This window comes from Sinocyclocheilus grahami, unplaced genomic scaffold (genome assembly GCF_001515645.1).
Source record: "Sinocyclocheilus grahami isolate Dianchi unplaced genomic scaffold, SAMN03320097.WGS_v1.1 scaffold175.1, whole genome shotgun sequence".
Taxonomy (NCBI): Eukaryota; Metazoa; Chordata; class Actinopteri; order Cypriniformes; family Cyprinidae; genus Sinocyclocheilus; species Sinocyclocheilus grahami.
Window position 1 is genome coordinate 1230597 of NW_015505354.1, and position 19391 is coordinate 1249987.

General features: G+C 35.6%; 1 protein-coding gene across 1 annotated transcript in view; it reads left to right on the plus strand.

Annotated features, from left to right (window-relative positions):
- Positions 1-18913, plus strand: part of LOC107593695 (inversin-like) — a 27331-nt gene extending 8418 nt beyond the window's left edge. The window contains exons 4-18 of the mRNA XM_016283550.1: positions 897-1063; positions 3104-3277; positions 7504-7671; positions 7759-7936; positions 8053-8165; positions 8824-8995; positions 9235-9390; positions 10752-10981; positions 11102-11208; positions 11976-12185; positions 13624-13853; positions 14557-15253; positions 16400-16602; positions 18176-18280; positions 18352-18913. Of these exons, the coding sequence (XP_016139036.1) occupies positions 897-1063; positions 3104-3277; positions 7504-7671; positions 7759-7936; positions 8053-8165; positions 8824-8995; positions 9235-9390; positions 10752-10981; positions 11102-11208; positions 11976-12185; positions 13624-13853; positions 14557-15253; positions 16400-16602; positions 18176-18280; positions 18352-18470 (3029 nt within the window). The 3' untranslated portion in view covers positions 18471-18913. The remainder of the gene's footprint in view (positions 1-896; positions 1064-3103; positions 3278-7503; positions 7672-7758; positions 7937-8052; positions 8166-8823; positions 8996-9234; positions 9391-10751; positions 10982-11101; positions 11209-11975; positions 12186-13623; positions 13854-14556; positions 15254-16399; positions 16603-18175; positions 18281-18351) is intronic.
- Positions 18914-19391: the final 478 nt, after the last annotated feature.

The following is a 19391-nucleotide window of genomic DNA, read 5'->3' on the forward strand; positions in this document are numbered from 1 at the left end:
GTTTTTATTCTTTATTGTTCGGTCACACTTTACATTAGGTCTTCATTAGTTAACATTAGTTAATTCATTAGTTAACATAAACTGCCAATGAAAAATTCTTCTGAATATTCATTAATCTTAGGTAATTACAATATTTAATAACATACACGTTGTTAAAATCGAAAGTTGCAACTGTGTTATTTAATGAGCTAACATGAACTAAGACTTGTATTTTTTTTAAACGAAGATGAATACTTCTGTAGCAAATGTAGCTATTGCTCATTGTGAATGTTAATACAATAACTAAGGTTAACTAATGAGGTCTTATTGTAAAGTGATACCTATTGGTCTTTATAGTTCTTTTGCACTTTAATCTGTGTAAAACTTTTAACTTTATACATTTTTCTGTATTGCTTTATTGCATTTAAATGTTCAGTTATTTTTGTTATAAGAAAAAAGTTATTAAACCTGTTATACTGTATTATGACAGCACTTTTTTAAAAACAAAATTTCAGTATCGTGATAATACCGTATACCGTGATAAAAGCATTAGCAATTAATCGCAACATGAAAATTTGATACCGGCATATCCCTAGTTATGTATGTGTGTGTGCTTTGTGTCTGCAGCAGAGTCTCGTCTGCGGGACAGTGAGGATCAGTTCGGCCGGACTCCTCTGATGTATTGTGTGCTGGCCGACCGCTTGGACTGTGCAGAGGTGCTACTTAAGGCCAGCACAGCCGTCAACAAGACTGACCACAGTCAGAGGACTGCACTGCACCTTGCAGCACAGAAGGTGAATTTCAGTATCGTGATAATACCGTATACCGTGATAAAAGCATTAGCAATTAATCGCAACATGAAAATTTGATACCGGCATATCCCTAGTTATGTATGTGTGTGTGCTTTGTGTCTGCAGCAGAGTCTCGTCTGCGGGACAGTGAGGATCAGTTTGGCCGGACTCCTCTGATGTATTGTGTGCTGGCCGACCGCTTGGACTGTGCAGAGGTGCTACTTAAGGCCAGCGCAGCCGTCAACAAGACTGACCACAGTCAGAGGACTGCACTGCACCTTGCAGCACAGAAGGTGACACACACACACACACACACACACACACACACAGCTGTCTGTCTCTGAGCTGACCCTGATTCTGATAGTCACTTACAAAGGGTTGGTGTTGTTAGGGTTTACTGCCCTCTAGTGTTTGTGGTGTTGACACATTTCTCCTAAAGATTTGAATATGCGCTTGTATGTGTGTTACCTTATTTTGACTTAATAAACAGGACAGTTTGAATGAGACAAGAGAAGAGGATTGAAAAGCAGAGCACAGTGGAGAGGAAAGGAGAAGAGTGTGAGGAGAGGAAGACAGGGAGGAACGGAATTGATGGTTAACACTCTGACATCTAGATCAATAAGAGCTGTAGCTCAGGGATTAACACTCTAATTGGGCTGGGAATAGAGACTGAGAACCCTGACACACACACACACACGAGGGCTCTCCCCAGAATGTTTTACACTGGAGCTAAGGAGGCCTGGGAGGATACTTGATGAGAGGGGAGGGCTGCTCACACTCAGACACATTTCAGACCCTTTAGATGGATAAACAGCCGTCTCTACTCCAAAATCGCGGCCCAAAAATAAAGTCCCTGGGTGACACAAAGCACTTTCTTCATCACTTTATTTCATTATTTTGCTGCCTTTGGATGCTTTGTCATTTTTGTAAAATGCAGATGAAGTATAGATAATAGGTCAGTCTATTGGAAAGTAGTGGCAGATGTTTTTTCTGTGTGGTGATGTACATCCAAGTTAAACAGATTTTTGCACAAGAAAATAGTTGGGTAGGGACTTGGTTCTATCCATCAGCTGTTGGTTGGATGGAGGCAGATCTGAATGCAAGCTTGAGTTTGAATTTAAGATTTTAAAGAAATTATTAGAGAAGTCCAGTATACATCACCAGAGAGAAGTCTGTCATTTCACTGGAAGACTGAGATTACTTTTTAATTAAAAATATCGAGGTCTAAAAATTTTTTAAAATGAAAAGTATGCATGATTGAATTATTCACAGTAAGATAAATATAATGCATTTAGACAATAGATGGAGCAAATTTTCATTTCATGCTGACTTTAAAGGTGAAATATGTAATTTATTTCTAGAGACAGTAAGTTAATTTGTAAAAGTAATGATTTTGTCAGTCAGGCTTTCCCCCCAAATACTCCCTCTGTCTGCCATTGGTTGGGCAAACAGATAGTGTCACCTAAAATCATGCCAGTGTTGCGGTGTTGAGCTGGTTGGGATATTTTGGCAATGTTTTGAAAATGCGAAAATCACAGTGTTTTAAAAATGTTTCTTTTTCTTTTACAAACTGCTCAGAGGACGAGCAAATACATTGGATATTAAGTTATGGAATCCCAAATAGGAGTAAGTTTTCTTCCATAGAAAAAAATTACAAACTTCAACTGAATTGAAATCATGTTCTAGTTGTATTTTTGATCAAAATCAATAATATTGGGAAGTATAACTACAATTTACAAATAAAAAATTACAAAGCTGAATTTTCTGCAGCCATTACTCTAGTCTTCAGTGTCACATTTTCTGGGCAAGTGAACTCACAAATAGCTGCCTTTTCATATTAAGTTATGATATCCCAGATATGAGAAAGCATATGAAGCATATGGTACACTGGAGTAAATCTAACTGAACTGAAATCATAGTTTTAGAAGGATTTTGGACCTTGACTGAAGCCAGATTTAAATTGGGAAAATAAATTATATTTTAAATGGTTGTGAGTTTACAGGTGTTGTCCGATTCATGAATGAATGACTCTTACAAGCCGTCTCTTTTAATGGATCAGTCAAATAGACTCAACAACTTAAGTGTTAGTGTTTTCAATAAGTCTTCACAGGTGCCCTAATGACTTGGCCACAGCTCTGACTGAATTATAGTTAAATAGTGTAGTAAATTGTTTTGAAAGCATAACAATTTAGAGTAAATGGATTGCTATTCATCCTTGGGAGTTGGGACTGTGATCTATTAGTTTGTGACCCTCCATTCCTTACAAACAGACAAAAATAGCTTGTTGTTGATTGTTTTTTTTTGTTTTTTTTGCATGTACACATGCTTTTCAGGGCAACGTGCGCTTCATGAAACTCTTACTGTCGCGCATCGCAGATTGGCGGTTAAAGGATCTGGAAGAAATGACTCCATTGCACCTGGCAACCCGAAACTCGAGTTCCAAACCTCTGTCTCTGCTCCTCAAGCACATGGCACCTGGTGAGGTGGACACACAGGACAGGAATAAGGTGCCAAACGCAGATACACACACTACACATGCTCACAAACTCGTCAGCTTGTCTATAGATGGCTTGGGTGGGGATCAGGGGTGAATATGAGGTTAGTTGGTGTGTGTGTATGTGTTTGTGGTTGTATATATGTTGTAAAGCAGCAGGGGGGCTCTGCACCCTCTGATGTTGCTCTGGAGGATATGAGCTCTGTTTAAATTGTCTAATAAAATATATTTTTTCAGTGCTGCTGCGAGAGCTTGCCAGGCGCCTACAAGGCTCAGGGTCTCATCGCAGTGTTAACCTTATGTGTGTGTGAAGTGACAATCACACACTCGCTGCATGCCAAAGATGTCTTCCACGAATCGCAGAGAGAATACAGACCAACCCAATTTGACAACAAAGACAGTATGCATGGACAATAAGCCTGTTTCAACCTCAGAATGAAAAACAAAGCAGATAGTTATAAGATAAATCTTAAAGTAAGAAATAAAATCACAATTATGAAAAAAATCGCAGTTACAAGAAACAAAGTCACATTTATAGTAGGGCTGGGCGATATGACGATATTATCGTATATCGACGATGTCTCGTAAGTATCGCGATTGTTGATGTCAACAGTCAGGTAACAGACGATTATCGACATTATCGGGAAAAAATGACAAATGATAAACCTAGTAAGTTGTAAAAAATATTTTACATATCCCCATAGTCACCATACAGGTCTTTTTGCATGCAAGAATGAAATAATTTAGTAGGAGGGTTGGGCATCGAAAATCTATTCCAATTTCAGAAATCAGATCAGATGCATAAGGTCAGGAATCAAATTACTTGTTATAAAATTATACATTCGATTCTGCTTCTCGATTTCTGTATGCGCTTTTATTGTGATTTCAAAAGATTCAACTGCAAGAAGACGAAATAGAAACAGTAAAAACAGTAATATAGTGAAATATTATTACAATTTACAATAACTTTTTCCTGTTAATATGTTGTAAAATATAATTTATTCCTTTGAAGACTCCACTATTTTTGAAAATAGGCTCATTTTCCAACTCCCCTAGAGTTAAACAGTTGAGTTTTTACCGTTTTCGAATCCATTCAGCTGATCTCCGAGTCTGGCGGTAGCACTTTTAGCTGTAGCTTAGCATAGATCATTGAATCTGATTAGACCGTTAGCATCTCGCTCAAAAATGACTAAAGAGTTTCTATATTTTTCCTATTTAAAACTTGACTCTTCTGTAGTTACATCATGTACTAAGACCGACGGAAAATGAAAAGTTGCAATTTTCTAGGCCGATATGGCTAGGAACTGTACTCTCATTCCGGCTTAATAATCAAGGAACTTTGCTGCCGTACCATGGGTGCAGCAGGCGCAATGATATTACGCAGCACCTGAAAATAGACTTATTGGAAGTTACCTAGCTGGGGACTATTTTTTGCTTAGCATAGATTCAATGATCTATGCTAAGCTACAGCTAAAAGTGCTACCGCCAGACCCAGAGATCGGCTGAATGGATTCGAAAACGGTAAAACTCAACTGTTTAACTCTAGGGGAGTTGGAAAATGAGCCTATTTTCAAAAATAGTGGAGTGTTCCTTTAATCTTATCAATGTTGAAACAGTTGCTTAGTATTTTTGTGGAAACCAAGGTAGGACAGGTTTTATTTTAAATATAAAGTTTTTCTAACATTTTAAATGTCTTTGTCATTTTTGATCTTACAATAAAAACTTATTTATATAAAATTGTATTTAATTAATTATATTATTCTTCAAACAAGGAAAAACATAAGAAATTTATTGTAAAGTAGCCACACTGCAATATAAAATTTAGATTAAAAAATGTAGTAAAGCAGAGCAGTACACAGCTAGAGAAGGGAAATATTAAAATGACACTACCGTTTGAAAATTTGGGGTAAAAAATACAAAAACAATAAAACTAAATGCAGTAAATATATATATATACAGTGTGTATATATATATATATATATATATATAAAGAGAGAGAGAATAATTTAGAAATAAACAAGACCATACAGACTTGATGAAACTGGAAAGAGTTTTATAATGGTCGGCACGGCTGTTGTACTTTACTGTAATATTACTGTATGAGCTATAATACAAGTAATAATAACAGCTATAGTACTATATTTAGGATTAGTAAACACAGAAGCGTTAGAGTAGATAAGCTGATATGTGCTGGTCACAACAAAGCAAAAGGGAGGTAAGAGAAATGCGTATATGGGCCCCGTGCTTTCTTGGGAAACACTGCTATCAACTGCTCCAGATTACCAGACCACATGCAGCTTTATTCACTTTGTCTCCAATTACTGTAAACATTCACCCCAGTTTACTTTCCGATGATCTACGCACATACAGCGACTCTTTAGATACACCGACATTTAAAATCTCATTCCACAGACAAACTGCTCAAAGCTACCAGGGTTATTAAGGCTCCTGTTTTAAATCAGTATTCTTTGTGTGTGTGCGTGTATGGTTGTGATTACGCTAACATATCAGTGCTTCCATTGAGTCACATAAGGGAGTTTTGTTTGCAGGCCTTTATCCGTCTGTTGGTTTTGCATTAATTTGATAAGCAGAATCGTGATTTCTCGTGATGAGGCTTGTTTTGTGGCCAGATGCAGAAATAGCTCATCTAGTCTTCGTCTTCACTTTCCACATTGGCTGTTTGTGTGTTTTGTGGCTGGGGAAACTTGAGTGATGGATGAAGAGAAAAGGGTTTTAGGTATTCTTTTGTATTTCGGAATCAAACTGCAGAGCAGACGGTTTTTGTGGTGAAGCTGGTTGAGCCAGATGTTTAGCTGGTAAAGCTTGTTAAAAAGCTGGAAACCAGCATAAATTTACATGTAATAATTAAGCAGACACTTCATCTAAAGTGACTCACAAATGAGCAAAAGCTCAAGCAATTTATCAGACAGTAGCCAAAAATATTAGCATTACTGGGAAGGATGGATTGTGGCCAGGAGTCTTGAGCTGAGAGGGCCAAAGTAGCCTGACACACACAAAAAAGTGTGCCATTGGAAATCTACAACTAATATAGATAGACGAACACTGATTTTATGTGTACAGCTGAGATTGCAAACCTACATCAATTCAAGTTTGCTTAGGCACTTGAAAATTCACATTTGCAAAATAAAAATCTGGATTTACGAGAAAGTTGTATGTAGATATATATTATATGAGAAAGTATATAACATAATTTTAAGTTTAATTTAAAATTTTACATTTAATAAGCATTTAAGTTTAAATTCATTTACATTTTCAGTTTCAACTTAAAGTTGTAATTGTTTACATTTTAAAATCTTACATTTTATTTTAAAGTTATGATGCATAAAGTTTTAATTAATTTAAATGTTAGATTTTCCTTTTACGCTTCGGTTTTACTCAAAATTAATTTTTAATATATAATTTTATGTTTAAATTTAAATTTTGCATTTTAATTTAAAGTTTTAATGTATACATTTAAGTTTAAATTCATTTACAATTTGGTTTTGAATTTTGTTCAACTTTTGTCATTTTAATTTTTAATTTTATATTTTCATTTAAAGTTATAAAGTTTATTTATAAAAATGTAAAGTTTATTTTGTTAATTTCATTTACATGTAAATGTAAAAAAATACAATACTTGTAATGTATTGTTTTAAATTTGATTTAAATTGAAAAAATTAAGTACAAATTCAGAGATTTCAATTATGACGTTCTGGAAGACATTCTGGAAATGTGCACTTGCTGAACTCCCTGCCATTCTACATATTCAGTTCCATATTTACCTTGTTCCTTGTATGGTCTATTATTGAATATTTTGGCTAATTTATTATGTTTTCAGCACCTAATAAGAGTGTAGTCCAACCAGCTCTGCTAAACACATTTTACCCAAAATCAGCACAGAAAATGTGAAAAAATCCACATATTCTCTTACTAGACCTGGTGGTATTAATTGTGCATAAGAAGATTTTGACCCTCTAAACCCCGAGGGAGCTGGCTGACTAGTTTGATGTGATGTGATATGATAAAGAGCGAATGCCAGCACTTCTTTATTTTTGCTCTTGGAAAAGCTCCATAATGTTATTTTCTTGATTGCAGTTCATTGACAGCCTACTCGCTGTGATCATATTAAGACCAAATTTGCTTGAAGGCTGTGAAGCAGCTTTCTAGCTGCAGTGTATCATGAGTGAATAGAAAAACTGGAAATGTAATCTTTGAAATTGAATGTTGTTTGTTCTACAGCAGACAGCGCTTCACTGGAGTGCCTTCTACAATCACCCCGAGCATGTCAAGCTGCTGATCAAGCACGATTCAAACATCGGGATCCCAGACAGAGAGGGGAAGATCCCTCTACACTGGGCGGCACATAACAAACACCCCAATGCCACACGTACGGTACGCTGTATCCTGGTGAGTCCACACTTGTTACCTCACTATTACTCCTCACACATACAAATATTACAATTACAGTATTGTCAGTATTTGTGTATTTTGTAGGAAGCTGCTCCCACTGAGTCCCTGCTGAACTGGCAGGACTATGAGGGACGCACCCCTCTGCACTTTGCAGTGGCTGATGGGAATGAGGCGGTGGTTGAAGTGCTGACATCATACGAGGGCTGCAGTGTGACAGTCTATGACAACCTGTTCAGGACACCACTGCACTGGGCGGCACTGCTGGTACAGATGTTTATTCTCATACATTTGTATAGTTTGACTGTTTAAAGAAATTATTTTTAATTGAAATAATTTGCTGAACGTGTAGATGTTAACACTGGTTTGTTTGTGTCTGTGTAGGTCATGCTAAGATTGTACACCTTCTGTTGGAGAGGAACAAGTCTGGGATGATCCCATCAGACAGTCAGGGAGCAACACCTCTGCACTATGGAGCTCAGAGCAACTATGCTGTAAGACATTTTTGAGTGTGTAAAAATAACATCTTGTATATTTGGACCATGAATGTTTTGCTTTTCATTTATTTCTTTTATTTTGGCTCCATCAAAGTTTTAGAAAAAGCTGTGACAGAACGTCAGTTGAATTGTTGTTTGGTTGGTTCGCTGATTCATTAATTTATTCATTAATTTATATATCCAAGCAAATGTAGATGTGTTTATTAATTAATTAATTAATTCATTCATTTATGTATTTATTTATTTATACACAAACACATATAAATATGTTTGTTTATTCATCTATTTATATTTATATATATATACACAAACAAACATATACTGTATATATGACTTGTATAAGTTTATACAAGTATAAACTTGTCGGATAATTTTTTATTGGGATTATTAGCAGTAATTTATTTAAGTTATTTGTTTAATCATATATATATATATATATATATATATATATATATATATATATATATATATATATAAAATTACTATAAATTAATAAACATATATGGTTTTATTTATTTTTAGTAATTTATAGTAGAGTTTTTTATGTATATGTATATATGTATGATATTATATGTATGATATACTATATATCTTATTGCTTTTTTGAATTGTTTCTGGTGGTTTTGCCAATTTATTGCATTCTCTGTATATTAAGGACACAGTCGCAGTGTTTTTAAAACACCCCTCGGTGCGAGATGAGCCTGATCTGGAGGGACGAACAGCTTTCATGTGGGCTGCAGGGAAGGGCAGCGATGATGTCATCAAAACTATGCTTGATCTGAAAAAGGACCTGGACATAAACATGACTGACAAATATGGAGGGACAGGTGTGTGAGAGAGTTACACACACACACACACACACACACAGAGATAGTCATTTTGAACACAATTATCCATTCCTGGCCTAAACTGGTTAGTTTCAGCTCAGATCAGTGATAATTGCATTTTCTGTTCAATCAAGCAATTAACAAGCCATATCCTATGTATGTACCCCGTACAGCCATAACAAGAGTTGACTGTTTGGTGACTGTTTGTGTGCTTTTTTTGTGTGTGTGTGTGTGTGTAGCTCTTCATGCGTCTGCACTCTCAGGGCATGTGTCCACTGTGCGGTTGTTGCTAGAGCGGGGAGCCATGGTGGACCCGCTGGATGTAATGAAACACACGCCTCTGTTCCGTGCATGTGAGATGGGCCATCGAGATGTCATTCTAACACTCATCAAAGGTTTGTAAGCGCACACATGACACTTTATCCTCCCCATTGGTGCTGGCCAGAGAAATAATAAAAAACTATGAAAATAATTTTATTTGAGACAGACTTTGAAAATAGTCTGTCTAAAAATAAACTAATAAATAAATATAGTACATAATATATTTAAATACACTTAAAAATATAGTTTGTACTATATTTATTTGTTTGCTTGTTTTTGAAATATATCCAAGTATATATCCAAGCAAATGTAGATGTGTTTATTAATTAATTAATTAATTCATTCATTTATGTATTTATTTATTTATACACAAACACATATAAATATGTTTGTTTATTCATCTATTTATATTTATATATATATACACAAACAAACATATACTGTATATATGACTTGTATAAGTTTATACAAGTATAAACTTGTCGCCATAACAAGAGTTGACTGTTTGGTGACTGTTTGTGTGCTTTTTTTTTGTGTGTGTGTGTGTGTGTGTGTAGCTCTTCATGCGTCTGCACTCTCAGGGCATGTGTCCACTGTGCGGTTGTTGCTAGAGCGGGGAGCCATGGTGGACCCGCTGGATGTAATGAAACACACGCCTCTGTTCCGTGCATGTGAGATGGGCCATCGAGATGTCATTCTAACACTCATCAAAGGTTTGTAAGCGCACACATGACACTTTATCCTCCCCATTGGTGCTGGCCAGAGAAATAATAAAAAACTATGAAAATAATTTTATTTGAGACAGACTTTGAAAATAGTCTGTCTAAAAATAAACTAATAAATAAATATAGTACATAATATATTTAAATACACTTAAAAATATAGTTTGTACTATATTTATTTGTTTGCTTGTTTTTGAAACTTGTTATTTTATATTATATATGTAATATTACGAAATAAAACATTTTAGACATGTTATATCATTTTTTAGACATTATTTTCCAAGTCTGTCTAAAATAAAATTAGTTTTAATTGTTTTTGTATATTTTTATATATTTTTTTTTACAAATTATTTGATTAACATTAGTGTCATTTATCACATTCATATTATGATCATGCGCTGCTTTTGATGCAATGATCGTAAGTTATTTAAATATAAAATTCATAGCAATAAATTAACAAACATGTTTTTTATAATTTTATTTTTATATGTATTTAGGACAAAATAGCTAGAGCCAGCAGCATTGTGGCTAGACCCCTTTGTTTATCATAATTGGAGTAATCTAGCTTTGTTAAGCATCGCTAGAGCATGACTGACTTGCTTGCGAGTTTGTTGTGGCACAATGGTAGTGGAAAAATATCAGTAGATTTCTCTGTTTAAAAGTACATCAGTTTACAGAGTGCTCACGGTAAATCTGCATTTTTATCATTTTAGGAGGGGCACGTGTGGATCTGGTAGACATAGACGGTCACTCTGCACTTCACTGGGCAGCTCTGGGTGGTAATGCGGAGGTGTGCGAGGTGCTGATGGAGAATGGGATCAGTCCTAACCTGCAGGACCACGCAGGACGAACTCCCCTCCAGTGTGCGGCATATGTTGGCTACATCAACTGCATGGCCTTGCTCATTCAGCATGATGCAGACCCCAATATCCAGGACAAGGAGGTATGATTGTAAAGCCCAAAGCTAACACCGAGAACATGTCCTGACCTGCTGGATATATGAAAAAGAGAAAGACTGAAGAATAGCATGAGATCTGACTTTTGTGTATGTTTATTTGTTAAGGGAAGAACCGCGCTCCACTGGTCCTGTAATAACGGTTATCTGGATGCTGTGAAGCTGCTTCTGGGGTGTGGAGCCTTTCCCAACCATATGGAGCACACTGAAGAGAGGTAATGAACAGTCATGCATGTACATGGTTCTTGAGATGTGGCCAAGTGGTGGTTAAGATTCTGAATACAGGTTTGAATCTAAAAATTGTTAAAACAATTACATTCATAATTGTAATCATGTAAACAGCTTTTATTTATCATATATATTATTAAAACATGTACGCACTGTATATATACTGTTCAAAAGTTTGAGTTTAGTAAGTAATTATTTGAAAGAAATTAATACTTTTATTCAGCAAGGAAGTATTGTATTAATCAAAAGTAAATAGTAAAGAGGTTTACTAAAATGTTACAAAAGTTTTCGGTTTCATCAAAGAGTCCTGGAAAGGTTTTATTAGAGTTTTCACAACAAATGTTAAGCAGCACAGCTGTTTTCAACACTGATAATAACAAGAAATGTTTCATAAGCACTAAATCAGTGTGTTAGAATAATTTCTGTAGGATCATGTCACACTAAAGATTAAAATAATGGCTCCTTAAAAATTCAGCTTTGCCATCACAGGAATAAATTACATTATAAAATACATTAAAATAGAAAAGTTATTTTACAACTGTAATAATATTTTGCTGCACATAAATGCAATCATGGTGAGCATAAATCTTACAGACCCCGTTTTTTAAATATAGAATTTTAATATATTTTGAATATAAATTTTCATATAAAATTGTAAGTAAAATTATTTTAATATAAAATGTGGGGTCCTTGGCATCAAAACATTTAAAACCCCCTGTGTTAAATGACTACTGACTGTAATCATTGTGCTTAGGTACACTCCTTTAGACTATGCCCTGCTGGGAGAGCATCAGGAACTGACCCAATTTCTATTGGAGCATGGAGCTCTGTCCATCGCCGCCATCCAGGACATCGCCGCCTCGTCCATCCAGGCTCTTTACAAGGGCTACAAGGTCCGACGGGCGTTCAGAGAGCGCAAGAAGCTCCTCATGAGACACGAACAACTGCGCAAGGATGCTGCAAAGTAAGACTCGCAGCTAAACCCACACATTCTGCCTTGAAGAGAAAGAAATAAGATAAATGGTGGGGTGCAAATATTCTCTTACCAACAATCCACTGCTGACTGATGTGGTTAGGCTGATCTGCAGAGCTGACACGGAATGTTTGCATGAATATAATACCTGTTGTTTAATTATGTGTGTTTGCTCAGAAGCAGCTCATCTATCTACCTGCCTGCCGAGGAATATGAGCATCAATTTCTTGCTGTCAATAATGGAAATAGATGAGACGATAGAGAGAGAGAGAAAGAGCGAGAGAGATTCACTCATCATCCCTTCTCTGTTAATTGGACAACGTTCAGCTGCTCAACAGCTTGACATTTAGAGTCTGTCAGCTCTGAGGATGAATGAATACACACATACACAGCTTAGAATATGTTCTCTCTTTCCAGGGTCTGCTTACACACATTAACATGCATTCATTTCATTGCCTTTAAACTTGTTTGCGTAGTCCATCACTCTAACCCTGTCTTTTATCAGTGTTATACTGCCCCGCAATCTATCCATCTACTCTTTCTTTTTTTTTTAGTTTCCTGCTAGGTAAAGGTGTTCAAAACATCAAGTGTCTTTCACAAATGCTGCCCTTTTAAACTCAGATATTGACCTGAATGAGATATTACTGTACCAAACAATAGTCAGAACAATAAGCAGATGAAAGATTCATTATGTAGCTGACTCTAAAAACCTTAACTGAACCTAATGAAAATGGGTTGGGCGTGCATTAACATTCAAAAGTTGGTGAGAATTTTTAATGTTTTTTAAAGAAGTCTCTTCTCCTCACCATGGCTTTATTTGATCAAAAACACAGTAAAAACAGGAATATTGTGAAATATTATTGCAATTTAAAATAACTGTTTTCAATTTGAATGTATTTAATGTAATTTATTCCTGTGATGGCAAAGCTGAATTTTCAGAATCATTACCCCAGGCTTCAGTATCACGTGATTCTTCAGAAATGATTTAGTGCTCAAGAAACATTTCTTATTATTATGAATGTTGAACATAGTTGTGCTGCTTCATATTTTTGTGGAAAACATTATAAAAAAAATTTCTAGGATCTTGTGATGAATAGAGATTTAAAAAGAACAGCATTTATTTGAAATAGAAATCTTAACACATACAATTATAAATATCGCTACTGTGTCCTTATGATGAGTATAAGTAGTAATTACTTTAAAAATCTTACTGATATCAAACTTTTAAAAACGAGTTTAAGTGTATCTGAATATTCACTATGGCAGCCATAACCAGATACTTGACTTGATGTCAACTTACAGTCACCAGCAGCAAGAGGCACAAACATTAAATAAATGATAGTCATCATTAACAGGATAAAAGTATGTGTGAAGTAAATGAATAGTGAAAAGTAAATGTTGTGTGTGTGTGTGTTTTCTGTTTCTGTAGGAAGAGGGAGGAGGAGCGCAGACGTGAGGCTGAGCAGCAGCTCTCATTGGCTGAGGCAGTTCAGAAGCAGCTCGTCTCATTGGCTGAAGTCAGATTGGAAAAACTGTCACTGGATGAAACGGAGCAGAGTGTTAAAGATCCAGTGGCGGTGAAAGGACACAAACACAAAAAATCCCCCAGTGTTCATAATATCCCATCACTGAGCAGGAGAGAGAAAAAACATAGAACTGGTGAGTTTATGTAAGGAATAATTGACAAAGCGTTACACTTCAGTGCCGTTAGACCTGCAGTGTGCAATAATTTGTCAAAAAATTCATAATATAAGCTAATAATTATTTTCACCTTATGGCCTATAAATGGTCAATAATAGAAACTATAATATTGCTATATATAATAATTAATAATAAAAATGTTTATACTTTTTTTCTAAATAAAAAACTAAAATCGTCAAAATGCACCACAAAGTGAATTTAGGCAACATTATAAGGTACAGTAGGAAAAACAGATATTAATTTTGAGATTTGCTAAAGATTATTAACAGTCTTATTGCATTTTTAGAAAGATTATTAATTAAGTTTAAGATTAAGTTTTTGTGAGCCCAAATATGATCATCATCTTGCAAGAGATCTCCATCCTAAAATTTAAATGGCAACTGTATATTTTCATGAATAAAGACCCAATTTATACCGCGTATTATAAATATTTAAATTATATTATTAATATGTGTAATGGAAAGGATTTAGTAGGATGCACATTTTATTGATCAGTTTTATGATTAATTTATTGTGATCAGACTTAATTCATTTTTCATTTTAATCTTTTTGTATAATTTTATTATTTTGTTTAATCTAATTTTTATATTTAAGAAATAATATTATTTGTACATTTTTTAACACTTTTTTTTTTACACCAGTTCTTTTGTTTCTCCGTCAGAGCGCAGAACGAGAGATGCTGAAACACCAGAGGCTTCTTTCCCCCTGGCAACCTCTGGTCTCACGGTGACCCCCCTGAGCACCAGGAAGTGTTCAGGCACTGTAGAGGAGGAGTGTGTGATGGAAACTTGCAGCCCAGATAAATGTATATCTGTGGAATATGGGTCCACATATGAGCGCCGATCCCCCGCTGGGTCCAGTCGACCAGGCAGTGCCAAACCGGTCAGCTCAGGGGCCCATGTTGCATCAGGCCACATGGAAACCACCACAATGCCCAAATCAGCAATACATAACCGACACAGGACTACAGGGGCCCATGTAAAACAAGCGGCCCAGGCTACACCACGATCCATAGAGCCACCGACAGACAGCATTTGTAGATCAGCGTCAATGGGGAACAAGCCAGCATCAGAGCACAAATCTAAGCAATCTAACATCTCCAACTCCACCTCTGTCACACTACAAAAAGAGAGACGAGCAGAAAGAGAGATGCACAGAGATAAGGATTACAGATCAAGGACTGAGGGGGATAAACAGGCTGGCAGAGAGAAACAGAAATGTACAGGGAAGGAAAAACACAAAGAGAGATGGATGGGCAGAACAAGAAAAAAACAAGTTGACAAAGAGAAAGAAAAGAAGAGAGAAAGCATCCATAGTAAAAACCAGGCTGCCATCGTGATACAGAGAGCATGGAGGAGGTACTGATGTCTTTTATTTTTACTTCCACTGTAGAATTTATTACTGCCTGCCAGCTTTTTCAGCAGCATTGGTTTCAAATATTTAAAAAGCACAAATATTAAAAACATTTTGAGAGTGTAATAGACCAACTTGAATATGTAATTCACGATAGCGTGATTTACTTCCTGCAACTCTCTGATTGGTGGAATTTTCTGCACAGCATCATGGGTAATGCGAACAGATGACTTCAACAAAAGCATATACCATTGATTAACAACCTTAGAGCTCACAACAGGTCTGTTTTTAAAAGTTATTGTTAATAATCAGTTTTATGAATGATTTTTTTAACTTGCGGAACCCGACTGTTGGATTTCTCTAACAAGAGATATTTGATTCTGATTGGCCAATCACAGCATTCTGCAATCAAATATTTTGTTTAATGATGGTTAAACTCTGTGTTTGACCATTGTCCTTAGAAACGAGTCTCCTACACTAGAATGAAGCCAATCCGATTCAGTCCACTTCTTTGAATCTGATCAAAATTCCATTCGGATCAAGCTCAGTCTGATCAATTGAGGTGTTTAAATGAAGGCTTTTCAGTCCGATTGAGCTCATCCGTTCAATTACTTGAGTGCATATAAATGTAGCTACTGTCTCTTCTGTCTCTCAGATCACTCTTGAGGGCTCATTCATTTTATGTTATAACAATTTAATTCAAATGTATTTATTTATAAATAAATGGACAATAAGTGATGGCAGGTTTCCCACCACTTACATAAACACACTTACCTTTTAAATCAGTTTTTCCTCCAAATCAGTACAGAAAATGCAAGAAAAGTCTGCAGATTCCATCTTTCCTTGTTTGAGTTGTGGCATGGCTTTATGCCCACCAGCACATCAACACCTCCAAGGAGAGGCCACCAGAATAGGCCTCTTATTTATTTGTGTGTGTGTAGGGAGTGTAATGGAGGCCCATGAGTGCACTTTCTTTTAATGGCGTTACTAAAATAATGGGATTCAGAGTACAAAACAAGCTATATGCACATTCTTGAAGTCCTTTTTTGTGAACAGTAATGTGGTTTGTTTGTTTGATTGTACATCTTTAATATGTTGTTGCTACTTTTGTTGGTGCGTATGAAAGCATAACATTTAGTTTTTCCATTCAGGTCTTGTATTCGGAGTCATCTTCATAAGTTACTGTGCAAGACTGGGAAAGGGGCGGAGTCTGCTGAAGTCACATCCCTGTTGATTCAGCTATTATGGGAGTGGCCTATCTCTCATGATCACACCCATCATAAAACTTCTGACGTTCAAGCTCCTCCCACCAGGAATGTAGGGAAAAAGAGCTCTGTGCTGCAAAATATATATGGTGAGTGATGTATTTCTGGAACTGTCTAGGAATATATATATTATATTAAGTATATATGTTATACAAGGAATATATTCTTGAACATAATTATATATATATATATATAAAATAAATATTTATTTATTTATTTATTTAAAATTTGGGGTCAGTAAAATTGTTTCAGTAAAACCTTTATTCAACAAGGATGCATAAAATTGTTCAAACATGACAAGAAATCCATTTATACAGTTACAAAGGATTTATATTTTAAATAAATTGTTATTTTTAACTTTCTACTTATTAAAGAATCCTGAAAAAATGTGTTTTGGTTTCCACAAAATATGCTGCAGCACAACTGTTTTCAACATTGGCATTTTTAATCAAATAAATGCAGCCTTGGTGAACATGAGACTTCTTTCAAAAACATTAATTAACAGATCTTAATACCAATCCTAAACTTTTGAACGGTATTGTATATTTTATATATTCTTCCAAGTATCTGATGCAAAAAATTAATGTATTATAACTAAATCATATGTGACCCTGGACCACAAAACCTGTCATAAGGGTCAATTTTTCGAAATTGAGATTTATACATCATCTGAAAGCTGAATAAATAAGTTTTCCATTGATGTATGGTTTGTTAGGATAGAACAATATTTGGCAGAGATACAACTATTTGAAAATCTAGAATCTGAGGGTGCAAAAAAATTTAAATACTGAGAAAATCGCCTTTAAAGTTGTCCAAATGAAGTTCTTAGCAATGCATATTACTAATCAAAAATTAAGTTTTGATATATTTACAGTAGGAAATTTACTAAATATCTTCATGGAACATGATTTTTACTTAATATCCTAATGATTTTTGGCATAAAAGAAAAATCAATAATTTTTACCCATACAAGGTACTATTGGCTATTGCTACAAATATACCCCAGAGACTTAAGACTGCTTTTGTGCTCCAGGGTCACAAATGTCTGTTCGCTTATACAAGTTATAGGATACCTTTTTCTTAATTAGCCACATGATCTAAGTTTTTTGATTCATGTCAGTAGCATAAGCAGCCAGAGTTAAATTTAAAAGCAGGACAAGCATCACTAATAAGATTATTACCGAGGGGTGTTATGTTTTTATGTGACGTTCCAACATAGATACACACCGTCACCCCTCCGTCTTTCATATAAGTTGATAAGGTGGAGTTTCGGCCCAGTTAATGCAACTGACCTTCAGCAGACATGAACAGGTGATGATGGCTGAGCAGGCCAGAGACACTCTCGCTCTCAAACACACACATACACGTATACACACGGACACTTGTTCCCCTCCCCGCTCCTCCCTGACGGTCACAACGCTTTGAAAAGTTCATTGCTGTCAGATGGAATGTCGAGCTGTCTCCTCACGCTCACGCATGCAGACCTCCCTCCCCTCGCCCTGTCCGCCCCTGCCAGATGGATGCACGCTCACACACACCTGCATATTTGATACCACACTGTCTGAATCTTGTTATTTTAACAGCTCTAGTATCAGTCGTGACGTTAACGTGGAGATATTGATCCATTCAAGTAAAAAAAAAAAAAAGTTTTATTCGATCTAGGCGGCATCCCATCCAAAAGAGGGCACACTTTGCGGGCTGCAGTGCTTAAACCACAGAGCCAAAGTCAAGCGCTGCTGGATCTGTCACTTAAAACAAACAAACAATGTGAGTACTTGGATTCATAATCACTGCTTGTGTTCTTTTGTGCGTGTTTTTTTTAAAATTATTATTCCCAATGAGCGCCGTCGAGTGTGTGAGCTTGGTGGATACTTCAAGTCAGGCGAAGCAATACTCTTACCATCTAAGGCCATCCAGTTCTGGCAGTCAAAGCGGTCAGAACAGAACCATGAACTAAGACAGACATTCTTGGATTTCTGGGAATCAAATTTTGCTTAAGCAATACAGGGATGATGCACTTAAACTCATTTGATGTTTATTTAAACTATTGCATTAAGGTACAGTAAACTCACATGGTCCGTATCATTAAGCTTTTACATATGAAATCTGCAGTATCAGCTTATTGCATAGGTTAGAGGTTAAAACCACAAACACAACAAATATATTAGATAACCTTTCATTCTGTCAACAACAGGTCATATACCTGTCATAAGGGTGACATAGGACGTGCATAACAAGACCACCTGCATGGGAGACCACCGTGTTAATACTCTTCAGTCGAGATGTCACAAGGCAGATGTCAGCCTATTTCTGATATTTCCACAGATCTAGACATTGTATTCTTATACTCCACCCCCCTATTTATTGAGTGGGTTGTATTATTAATGTTTTATCTATCACTATAAATCACTACGGTACTCTTTTTTTAAAATTATTAATGTATTATTTTAAAATATATTATTTTGTCATTTATATGTTAAAAAGTGAAAGATTTTGCTGCCGATCTTGCTGCACAGACTTTGTCTTTTATCCTGAGAGAATAATACTTTTTTAAACTAGTGAAACATACACTAACATTCAAAAGTTTGGGGTGTAATACATTTTTTTCAGGATCCTTTGACAAATTGAAAATTCAGAAGAACAAAATGTATTTGAAATATCAATCTTTTATAAATACAAATGTCTTTATTGTCACTATTGATCAATTTACTGCAATAAAAGTATTAATTTCTTTAAAAGGATCGTACTATCCCCAAACTTTTAAACAGTAGTGGTGGGGAACCTGTAACCGATTTGTTCCCATTTTTAAATTCAAGATTCTTTTAGAAACTTTAAAACAGCAGATGTCTTTGTTCCAGCTGCTTTGAGTAAATGCCAC